The sequence below is a fragment of the Centropristis striata genome, chromosome 17, assembly GCF_030273125.1.
Source record: "Centropristis striata isolate RG_2023a ecotype Rhode Island chromosome 17, C.striata_1.0, whole genome shotgun sequence".
Taxonomy (NCBI): domain Eukaryota; kingdom Metazoa; phylum Chordata; class Actinopteri; order Perciformes; family Serranidae; genus Centropristis; species Centropristis striata.
In genome coordinates, this window is record NC_081533.1 from 19,800,689 (window position 1) to 19,813,164 (window position 12,476).

A 12,476-nucleotide genomic window follows, 5' to 3' on the forward strand; every position below is an offset into this window, starting at 1 on the left:
GCTTTCAGACCACTGAGAACATACTGGGAATTAAGTAACAGGTGAAGTACATCAACCTGCAGTAGTCTTGCTGGTTATGTATACAGTAGCACACTTCATCTGGTGACCTGCAGTAACACACAATAATTCCCTGGGCGGCCATTACCACTTTCCCGGATAGCATGCTCCTTCTCCTGTGGCCTGTGCTCTGAAAATTACCCTCCAAATTAACTCACAGAGGATCCTCGTGAATGTCACGTAACCTGTTTGCCCGTGGCGTGAGGGGCCCGTTTGTTCTCCCGGGTGAGTAAGTGTTGTGATACTGTCAGGCATTAAAGGGGGATGATGGTTTTCCTGCTTATCCCTTCTGTCGTAAAACAAGGATGTGATGGGACAGGATGAAATGTATTTATGAGGGAGCAAAAGTGACACAGGAAGCTGGGAGTGAGCACAAGATACAGAGTAATGCATGAGGGGAATGCAAAATAATGTCTAAGGATGATGTGTGATTTATCTAAATATATATATACACCAAATAGACAGCAACCACCTAATGAAACCAACTTTTAAGCCACTGAACCACCATTCAAACTCTGCTAATACAGTCGATTAACAGTATTAGTATTAGTATAAGTTGACCAATTAATCGATCGCCAGGAAACTAATCAGCAAAAACAAAAACAATTACTGTTGTTGACCAACATTTTAAGTTGTTGGTTAAAGCAAAAATCCAAAAAATTCACTTAATTACAGCTTCTCAAATGTGAATATTTTCTGTTTTCTTTTAATCTTGTATGATGAACTGAATATGTTTTGATTATGGACCGTTGATCAGACAAAATAAAATATTAAAAACAATTATTTCTGAGAAATTGTGCAATGCTTTTTCTGACAAACTGTAGATCACACTTATCAATTAAAATAACTTATTGAAAAATAATGCAGCCCAGAAAATTGTATCGAGCGTAATATTGCTGCTAGTTACTTGTCATGTCATGTTACTGACAGGCTTGTGTGACTCTTATGAAGACACCTTCAAAATAAAGTGTTACCATATCTTGCTTAAGTCACAAAGGCATGTTAAAAAAATTGCCAAAGTAATTTATTTCTCCTAAGTTACATCATTTATACACACACTGTAAACAATTGTCTTGTAAATTAACAGTAAAATACTGGCAGCAGGGTTGCCAGCATTCTACAGTTCCCTTACTGTTATCTACTTTAAAAACCACATAGTGAATTACAGTAAAATCCTGCATTTCATTGATGTTTACAGTAGACTAAAACACAGTATAGTGCTGAAGTTAGTTGAAATATTGTTGCAGTATACAATGCAGTCATTTTTTGTAAATAGAGCATATTACTGTCTGAAAGCCAATTACTACGAATTAAGCGCTGTCTTCACTGTAACCTCAGTCATTTTAATAAACCATACTGAATGAGTTAGTAAAATAAAATACAGCCATTAAAAATGTGGACAAGAAGAGACTTAGAAAATATCTATATATCATATATTTTATGGGAAATAGCAAGCTACCTACAATTATTGCCCAGAATGCATTGTTTTCTACAGTATAATACCTTTTTAATGGAAAAAAGTATGTAACTGTGGCAATTTGGCTGTTTTCTTACAGCAATCTGTTACAGTGCAGTGTTATTATGCCAATGGCCATCCTTTGTTTCATCCTTTTTGAGTGAAATGATCAATAAATGTCATATGTTAGTGTAAGTTTTTTGTGTTTGAACTTGAAACTTGAAAAAATGTGTCAATTATTTTAACAGGATGACGATATGAAGCGTAAAGCTCACCTGCCTGTCTCGTCCAGGTGTTTTCGGAGCGTCTAGTCTTGTTTGACTTTCAAGTGTGAATTTGTCATTCAGAGTAGACGAGCTCTTCCGACATTTATCACTGAGTTCATTATGTTGTTGTTTTTATGTCACGGAACTATATACAAATACGGTAGCTTTTGGGACCAAAGACATGTCTCTGCACGTTACTTTTTCATCTCGTTCATTTTTCGTCGACGGGACAGACGTTGTTCCATCGTTTCCCTCCCCTTTAAGAAGCGGCGAGTTCATTTTAGTTATTTCCTCCGCAGTTTACTAACATCACTTCTGTTGGTGAAACTTTTTTCACTTGCTACTTTTGGAGCTGACAAACTCGAGCAGTAATGTTTGACAGGTACTAGCATCATTTAGGCTGCAAATACATCCCACAATGCAACACTTTCTTGTACCATCAAACGCACGAGGGCCTGACGTCACATATTTAGCACTACTTTTATTTCTTTTACAGATTTTTTTTTTTTTACATTCTTTATCAATCTTGGCTAAACCAGCATAAACCCCTGGCACTGAATATTTTGTAACTGTTTAAAATGTCTGCCTTGTTCCATGTTTTATGTTGTTTGTATAATATGAACTTCACAAATAATGAATTAAATTATTAAAAAAAGTTACATATTTGCCACATTTCCAAAATGTATGAGCAGGGAAAAAACCCTACTTTATTATTTTTATAATAAGCTGCTAATGGTGTTGTTTTTAATTTAATAATAAAGAATCAACAAATGCCACATTGTATATAATATTAATATTATTAAATGTATATATGTATTCATAAAACTTGTGTCTGAAACTGTGCATCTTCTAACTACTTTTTTTTTCTTTTCTCCCTCAATTTGTTTTCTGCTTTATCCATATAAGCAGGGGTCAGGAACCTTTACTATCAAAAGAGCCATTGTTGGCAAAAGAGAAAAACAATTGGAATGGAGTCACAAAACGTATTTTGAGCCCTACAGTGATGATGAAACAGCCCACATTCTAAATTAGCATACCAAAATGACAAATAGGTAATAATGAGCATTTATTATTATTATTTTGTAAGAATGCAGCGAGGACCCAAGTGCAAATAAGAGGCTGGACACCGAAGATATAACATTTGAGTTGACTAAAAGGTTAAAGCATTTTTTAATGCTTTTTAAAATTAAGAAATAACCTTTTCACTTTGTATCTTCTTTTTTTGTCACAGCCACAGGGAGCCAATGCAGATGGCCTGAAGAGGCTCTGGAGTTACAGAGTCTACCTCTATAAGTAATACTGGGCTGTGTTTTAATACCCTGGGACTGTGTTATGTCCTCTTCTTTTTTCTTATAGAGCCAATACAGAGGTGAAGGTGAAATAATTAGTGTTTGAGTTGGAGACAAATGCATCTTTATTATTTATTAAAAGTTTAACAATCAAATGCTCCTAGATCTTTTTCGGTTGACAGACATGAGTGACACCACCTTTACCTGAGTCCCGCCTCCTGTTAAACTATTGATAAAGGGTCAGCCTAAACAAAAATACAAAAACTGTTTTGCACAAATTTTTGTTTTCATGTAGAAACTCATCGCTCATGATAAAAGCTCATTAGGAAATTAGGTTTTAAGGTCTTACAGCTTATCTGTGTCTGTTTCCCATTGGTGTGTACGACCTTTAACCCTTAATAGGACACTCATTGAAATACTTGCAAATTCAAAATTTCAACCCTAGAGAATATTGAGGATATTACATACAGCCAGAATATGTAAAAAAAAAAAACATGTGAAAATAATATTTTGAGAAAAAAGTTTACGAGATAAAAGTGGCAAATCTACGAGAAAAATGTGCAGATTTATGAGATTTAAAGTGGTGAATCTGCGAGAAAAAAATTGTTTTTTCACTTTTTTCTCGTAAATCTGCAATTTTCTTCGTGCAAATTTGCCACTTTAAATCTCTTACATTTGCAACTTTTTTTCTTGTAGATTCGCCACTTTAATCTAGTAAATTAGCACATTTTTTCTTAATATTACCTGAAGTTACCAAATAGAGTTCTTTGCCTGATAAAGAGTTAAGATGATACCTATCATTTATTGTTATGCCTGATAGAAAAAATATAAGTGTCACTAAGTCCTGTGACTTTCCTTTTTTATCAGGGCAATTAAGTATGTAGAGACCAAGCTTTAATATCTGGAGTGGGCTACTTCCACAGCCTAAAGTCTCAAACACTTTAGGCCCCAAAGTGGCAATCGACAGAATCCCCCATCTATCTTAAATCAATGTTATCTTGACTAAAAAAAAGCAAGAGAGGTATTTTCTTTTATGTGCCAAGCCTGTCAAATTGTCCCAATACACAAAGCTGGAGATGACATTGATTCACCTTTTATTTGGAATTCTGCCAAGCGTTCGGCCATTGATTTTTCACCAGGGGGCCAGATATGAAAAATGTGCCGTTTTTTCAATCTTCTGAGCTGCGCATATACTATTTGTTCACATGGCTTGCAGGTTTCTCTGACCGCTCGCCCTCACTCACATATACATACATGCAGAGTCACATCCTCACACACACCCTACGTGAACACACATATACACAGCTGCTCACCACATGTGTGGACACGGATGGGAGTCATCACTTCTTCAATACCATCTCCTGGACCAGACAGCTCACAAATGGACACTTGTCCTTATCAGCACATCCACAGTGTCTCTACTCCATTTCCCTTCCTGTGCTAAACTGTTCAACAGATCTTTCCTGTGTAATTGGATGTACTGTCATCATGCAAGGCTGGAAAGTAGTGGAAATGAGGCTAACGCTTTATAATAAGGTCCTTAATAATGACCATTAATTAACAAGTAATAAGGCATTGTTCTCGCTTTAGATCCGGTAGTTGCAAAAAGTATAGTTAACTTATAATAGATGAGCAATAAAGTATATTTTAATATCAATAAGCAAACAAAATAAGATTAATAAAGGCATGGCAAAGACATAATGGGTGGGTCATGGGTGTTTGTAATGCCATTATTAACACTTATACAAGCTTATAAGCACACAATAATGTTAATAAGCATTTTGTAAGGACTTACAAGGGCCTTATTACTTGTTAATTAATGGTTATTACAAGGACCTTAATATAAAGCTTTACTGAAATGAGTGTTAAACTTACAAAAGATCACATGCTCTTGAATCAAATAAAGCTCCCAAAAATGTTTAGCACAAAACTGACATCAAAATTGTGTGATTTTAAAAGCTATGTGCCATTGATAACATACCAGATTACATTGATTTTTACAAAGGAGAGAATACAACTTTAACATTCAGTTACATTAAAGATAAAATCAAATACATCAGTCATGGATTAGAAGATGGCAAGACTGGAGAAGTGTTGGAGGAGGGGTGCAGGGATATCGCCCTTAACTGTCAGTAACAAGGATATCTCCAGTCACATGGGTTGTGGAATGAAACAGGTTGCCAGACAGAGCCTCCTCTGGGGCTCCAGATGTGTAGATCTTTCAAACATAAGCATATGCTCCTTTGTCTGATAAAGGGAATAAACAAAGGTATGTTTATCAAATGTTTTTAATCTTTTATAAACTCGAAAATAAATACACAGACTTCTGTGAGTTCCTGTAATATAATTGAATCTACCAGAGCATCTTAAGAGTGTCACACCATATATTGATTATTTCTTTGGGACCTCCAAAGTGCTCTAAGAGCATTGAGCGCTTGTCAACAGTTACTTTGTGGTTAGGGAGGTAAGCAGAAAACCTTTAGCAATTAAGCTTTTCAGTCTGAAGTCTGATGGCCTACCCAGTAAAAATCAATATACACTTGTGCTAGTAAGAAAATATTCTCACTTGAGTAAACAGTGTGAATTAAGGGTACTGCTTCACTTCAAAAAATCATACGCTGACGGCAATCTGTGTTTTTTTATGTGCCAGTAACCATCTGTGTGGCATTAGAACTCTGCAGCACTGCTTATACACCATGGCATTTTCTGCCACGCAAGCATGTTCCTGGGCAGCATCGGGGGCCGGGGTGGCTTATGAGCTTGCGTAACAACTCATTAATAAAGTGGATAGGGGCGAGAGTCACATCTTCAGCACATTTCATGAACTCGCCCCGGTTTGCAAATGCCATTCAAAATGATGCAGCGGTGACAGCTGGAGCGCTTTCTGTCCACCCAAGTCATATCTCTAAGTGAAGATCCATGCTAAAGCATACGGGCCAGAGAGAGAAGCCCCCCTCCTTCATCTTTTGACGCAAGATCCAGGCTGTAATAAGAGGAGCCAAACAACTCTGGCAATTTTTCACAATGACTCAGCCATCAATCACAGTACCAGCTTTGAGAAAATGGGCTAAATTCTCCCTTTCTTCCTGCAATATGTTACAGCGGGATACAGTGAAATACAATAGTCAAGCATGGTGAGAGAGAAAGAATGTGACTGCTAATCACACAGTATTACAATGACTATATTAATATGATGGATTTAAACAATATTGAAGTGTAATATCATTCAGTTATTTTACAGTTTATTGTGCCTTGAATTAAAGTTCTTTCACATTTTCAATGAAGTCCCTTATCTGTGAATGGTTCAAATATTGTGCTTATAAAAGTCACCTGTTCACCATCTAAATTGTTCATTCAATTTTCATAAAATATTGTCAAATGTCTGACCATATTGTAAATAATAACCTGCAATAAAACAGCTGAGTAGCACACAGTTGCCTGAGGAGGCAGGTAAATAGATACTCATGTTGCTCTGAAGTTTAAGTCAGCAGGTATGTGAATACCCAAGCTATAAAAAAGATAAACACATAGTTTCCATGGAATTTGTCTCTATGTTGCTCTCTTTTAAATTATCAAAGCAAAAGTATTAGGGCAATAACATCCTGAATAAGAATCAACAAAGTAACACAAAGAACAATGAAGAAGTGAACTCTGCTATTTAAATGTGTTATAAAGATAACTAAATACTGAACACAAATAGCACTTTGTTTTTTTCATACAGTAAGTTCTAATAAATAAAGCTGTATTGATTGATTCTTTCTACATCTTAGGGGCAGTAAAACAAGCTGTAAACACCACATTGATATTTAATCATCTTAAAAAGTGGTAAACATGTTGCCTATTTACACATCCAGCAGATGCAAAACTCAATTGGAGTGGTCAATGTTCACTCCTTTTAACTTTGTTCTTGTCTCCACCAACTCCTCCCACTCTGTAGCTGCTAAATGCTCCATGATGTTCACAAGCTAGTCAAGCTTAAGCTGAAAAATGGTGAAAATACTATACGATACAAACAACAATTTTTTCACGTGTCATTGTTACCTTTTGTGACCTAATAATACACAACGTACACCGTGGTAGCAACTTGCCAATCACAATGTGGTCATGCCCTGAAGCATACCTTGTTTTGATTTACATAATAAACATCATGCTGGAATGAAGACTTACAACTAGCAAATGAGTTCATAAACTCAATAGAAAATGTTTACTGAGCTAATAAATCAAGGAAGAAGTAGGGTCATTTTCTCATATACTTCTATACAATCAGACTTTTTTTTTTTCAACCAGTGGAGTCGCCCCACTGCTGAAAGAATGCAGGTTTAAGTCACTTTTGCATTAGCTTCACTTTCAGATGCGGAGGTTGAGTTAAAGTCAATTAATTTTGCTAATATTTACAATTTAATTAATTCCCTCTATTGTTGAAGAATATGCTGATTATATTGTGATCATGAGCACTTTATGGTTCATTTGCTATGGCAGAATACAATAAAAAAACTGTAACTGAGTCGGTACTTTATTGGACAGGACATACATACCTCTCTTCATGTCCTTTGCCAGGATGATGAGTAGTGCGGCTGACTTCCTTGTCTCCTGCTTTGCTTATCAAACTCATGTAAAACATACAGTATCTGTAAAGAATTCATTGGTTACACCAGCAATGATATTGAAATATTTATTACAGCTTATGAAATCACTGCTTCTATTGTAAAGCAGACCAGAGCATACAGAGCACATCCACTGTTGCTGGGCCAAAATTTATTTGGCACTAAAATGGACAGAGGGCTAATGAGGGATATTAACTGATAATTAAAAATAAAAAATAGAGATTGATCGTTCCGTCATTTGGAGGTCCTTTGCTGTTATCCATATAAAAGAGTTCCAACACTCAGACAAAACACCAGAACTTTTGTCATAGCTAAGTGATAAATCTTAGTCAGTAATTTATTTGTTGGCAAACAAGTTTCACTGTTACAACAAATATTAGTTATGAGGTCATTCACCTTGGAAACCATTACAAAAAGGAATAAATAAGAAGCCATAATCATAGCCAATAATAAAAACTTATCTGTGCCACTAACCTCACTTGCATCCTCCTTTTTTATTACGGTTTATTTAAACAAATAAATAAATATATTTTCTCCTTGAGGAAGAAAAACAAAAACACTTCCAGTTTTCTCACTCCAAAAGCTTTCTCTTTAATAAGTAAAACAACCATCTTTCTTTTTTGTACAAGTGCCTCGTGCTCATCCTTGTTCGATTTGTTCTCTTTCTGGGAAGCACAAGCGTTTTCTGAATGCCAATAGAGATGCAGAATGCACTTTTGAATGAACCTTTCTGAGGGGCACCTCATGATAAACTTAGACTTATTCTGTCTCATTGACAATCCGTGAATCAGAGCTCTGCTATCTACACAGTAAGAAAAAGGGAAAATAACTCAAACTGAAACAGAAAACAGACTTGAAAGCAAAGATGAATATGAAGCACAAAAATGCCTGCACGATAAGTGTTTTGTTGTGGTATTTCTTGTGTTATTTTGCTTCTATTTAGATGGTCATTTCTTGGAAAGTGATAAAAGAGGAAAACAAAAAAAACAGACTGGTACCAGAAACCCATAAAAGGCCAGCACAACAGAACAAAATTGCTCCTAACCACTACATTTACAGAGACAAAGGGTTTGCTCGGAACAAAAAAAGCATACTATTATGTGCAATGCTAGTTATCTGTACAATTACATAGAAATCTCATAATTCTCTTATTAGTTTTTTTCTCCCTCTTTTAACAACTGTTATTACAGTAAAATGAAAGAAAAAAAGAACAGCTATGCCTGAAAGCATACGATCAATAATTCCTTCATGGTAATTGTTCAAAACGTGTGTTTGTGTTGATTTTTTTTTTTTTTTTTGTCTTTTTTTCATTGAAGGGACACTTCAGCAAACAAAATGTGCTGCAACTCACCAAAGAGGAGGAAAATCTTTCAAAAAGTCAATATAGATACAGAAGTATAATAAAATAGTCCTTTTTTTTTAAATTTCCCATTTATTCTGGTGAAGTCTATAGTTTAGACTTGTATAGTTTGGGGCTATGCAGTTCTCTGAGACCTAAAAATCCTGTGTGAGTAATTGTCTCTTTTCACACTGAGACAAAACACGCCAAACCACACAGGGTCGGAGGGGGATGGACACAACATCAACAGATTCCCGCAATGTTTAACCAAATATAGTCACATATTAGCCCCCATACCTAGCAATCATTATCCTGTTTGTCGTCAGTTACAGCGAGAGTACAGTCGTTTGCTCTGCCTCAGTCTTCGGGACACAGAATAAAAAGAAAGGCTACCACTGCCAACGACTGATGGAACAAGGGGACGTGGGGAAGAGGACTACGGTAATAGGAGGGACACTGGAGGAGCGGGAGGGTGTCAGGCCTATAGGCTAGTGACCAGGTGCGAGGGCTCTGGCTGGGCCTCTTCTGGAGATAGATCCTCTTTGTTTGGGGGTACGATGAAGCCATCGCTGCTGCCCCGCCCTAGGTGGTAGTAGGAGTGCAGCTGATGGAGGTGGTTACGCGAGCCCAAGTTTGGCATGCTCTTGTAGTAAACTTCATCCGAGATGTCCTCTGGGCTCTTGGCGTCCCCGCTGTCCTTGGAGCCGTCAGCAGATTCTGCAGACACGTCGGGGAGGCCGGGCAGCATGGGCATACTGGTGTAGAGGGAGTCTCTCTGGTGGTTGTGGCTGGGTGACGAGCCCTCGTCGTCGGTGTGCTCGTTAGTGAGTAAGGGAAAGAAACTTTCGCTGTTCTCCTGCGGGATCCTCCGTCGAGACGAGGAGGAGGTGGTGGCGGACGTGAAGGGGTGGTGGGCCAGTGGAAGGGGCGGCGGTGCTGATTGGTGGAGGTGATTGTTAAGGGTTTCCACTGCCTGCAGGGACGGGGGTGGTCTTTGAGGCAACAGCGGGGCGTTAGACTCCTCGCGGATTAACTCCAGGCCCAGGCCTTCGTCGTGGTGCGGACCAAAGGTGGAGTGGTCATCCAGGCTCAGCGCCACGTTCATGCCCATCCCCACTCCCAAGCCCATCCCGTAGCCACTGTCCTTGCCACCGTTGCTAACATTATTGACCAGCTTATTCATAAGGTTCCGGTTCTGCTCGGCCGAGCGCTCGTGGGAATTGTTGAGGTAGGAGGGGATATAATTGGAGGTGAGCTCTTTCAGGATCTTCTTTTCCAGGGTGGTCTCCTTGTGGTTATAACCCCGATCAATGATCTGGACGCAGTCACTCATGTACTCAGCGCTGGCGATGCTGTAGCTGTTGCCATGGTTACCATTCAGTGGTAGAGTATCCATGACACTTGTATCCCGGGCATTGTTCAGGATTCCCTCTGAAATGACAAATATGGGTTGGGTGGGGGGGTAGAGTGGGCGAATGAGAAGGGTGAAATCTGATGGGATGTCATTGCCACAGCTAAATGTCAGCCATTTTCACAAACACAAATTACACTCGTCAAACACTGTGGCCCTTTTATTCTGAAATTTGTCCTGACCCTCAAGCACTCTCAGCATATAATGTCATCCACAATTCTATAAAGTGCACTTTGTGGGAATGAAGACCCTACAGTATTTGGATAAGGTTAGACATAAAGCACAATATTTACATTTAAAGCCTGCAAATATGAACATCATACAGACTTACCTGTTACAAAAAATTTTCATTCAACTTTACAGATAGTTCTATGGTAGTGATGAAAACACTAATATGAGTGTGACACACAACAACACATAGCTCAAGCACAGCACAAACACACACAACACTGAATGCACTGAATTCAAGCAAACAAAGACAAAAATCACAGCCATGCACTTTACATTTAAAGTGATCACACACTGGAGCAACAGCTGTAAATCTGGACCCCAGCCATATTGTCCCTTATGAGCATTGCAAATAAAATAATATATTCATGTGTGCTTTGTCTGTGTGAACATAACTAGCCCTCTCTCTTGACATGAATTACTTAAAACATTTCTGAATCAACCCACGCTGGAAGAAAAGGAGACTTTCTGTTCTCTCTGTTGCATGAACATGTAGATTTCAAGTTTTATCAGTTTGACCAAGTCTACGCCATCAGCATCAAAGCAACATTTTTTCTTTGACGATAATTCAAACTACATCAGACAAGGCCATCCAGCTTGTTAAAAGTGTCAAGCCCACCAGTTTGACCTCTTGAAAATTTGACAAGACTCATTTCTGAGACCTTCAAAAAAGTGCATTGGCTTGATCAAAGTGAATAGTGCATGAACAAAGGCACGGATGTTCAATAGTCAAAGAATACAGATCAATTTATATTGATGTGGCTTGTGAAATGTTGAGGTGAATCTGAATGTTGACTATAATTGGATTAAGCTCATTTAGAGTGTAATATCAATCAACCAATGGATATTTGCCTGTAAGAAGCAGAAAATGCCTCAAGTCTTTTTTACATCAAGCAGCGCAAACTACAATAAGCAGCGGGATTCAGGATGAGATTTAAACTGATTTTTACAGCTCTATTTGAAATGGTGAGGGCCTTTGTCATAAAAGAATGCTATTACTTCCAAAGGGAATGACATTTTGTTTTCATTACCCCTTTGTCAGCATAGAGTGAAAAGAAAGTAAAGCCAAAGTCAATTACATTTGATAAGCAATGTTTAGTTTGACTCCCATACTTGTCTCTCTGTAGGGCTCTTTTAGGGACAGCATGAGGGGAAGGAAAGAAGAAAAGAAAACACAATAAGCATAAGAGTGACAGGTAGAAGAGAAATGTGCACATACAGTATGCTGATGACGCATCAAGAAAATGTTTCTGGAATGCAATCGCTTTTTGTCACCATACGAATTTGGCGTACCCACAGAAAAAAACACAATATATCTACTAGCAAAATAGAAAAAAAGGCATTTTGCTTTTTTGCAGAATCCTTGGGGTAATACGTGGCAACGGTACTTGAGCGTCAAATGCACCAGTAAATCTTTTGATGCATTAGCATTTTCATCCTTCCGGATATTTCTTTTACATCTATGGCAATGTAAGTGAATTATAGCCCTCTGTCACGAGCTCTGATGCAGTACTTGTATTGCATACATAAATTATCCTCTGATCAAAGCTCTCTGTGAGTTTTTATCTCAGTTTTACACAAGTTTCTCAGTTTTACAGACTCACAAAGTTGCAGCGATCTCATATTGACTGTCGAGAGTTGGAATAAAATAATAACAGCTCTGCACAGGGAGAAAATAGCATTTCGATAGTCAGACTGATCCCAGAAGTGAGTGGATTTATTTTTGGCTGATCAGAGACGGTCTCCAACTCTCAGATCTAATATTCATATTAGTGTTATAGTCAAAGAAAAATAGTTTTAATCCATAGTTTGAATATATGAATTAG

At 37.8% G+C, this 12,476-nt stretch overlaps 2 protein-coding genes across 2 annotated transcripts in view; both read right to left on the bottom strand.

Moving 5' to 3' along the window:
- LOC131989445 (phospholipid-transporting ATPase ABCA1-like) overlaps nt 1–2,073 on the bottom strand; it is a 218,859-nt gene extending 216,786 nt beyond the window's left edge. The window contains exon 1 of the mRNA XM_059354665.1: nt 1,789–2,073. The gene's annotated coding sequence lies outside the window, so the exon portion shown is untranslated. The remainder of the gene's footprint in view (nt 1–1,788) is intronic.
- Nucleotides 2,074–7,726: 5,653 nt separating this feature from the next.
- Nucleotides 7,727–12,476, bottom strand: part of LOC131990219 (adhesion G protein-coupled receptor L3-like) — a 229,100-nt gene continuing 224,350 nt past the window's right edge. The window contains exons 25-26 of the mRNA XM_059355625.1: nt 11,764–11,781; nt 7,727–10,442 (exon numbers count right to left, since the gene is read on the bottom strand). Of these exons, the coding sequence (XP_059211608.1) occupies nt 9,493–10,442; nt 11,764–11,781 (968 nt within the window). The 3' untranslated portion in view covers nt 7,727–9,492. The remainder of the gene's footprint in view (nt 10,443–11,763; nt 11,782–12,476) is intronic.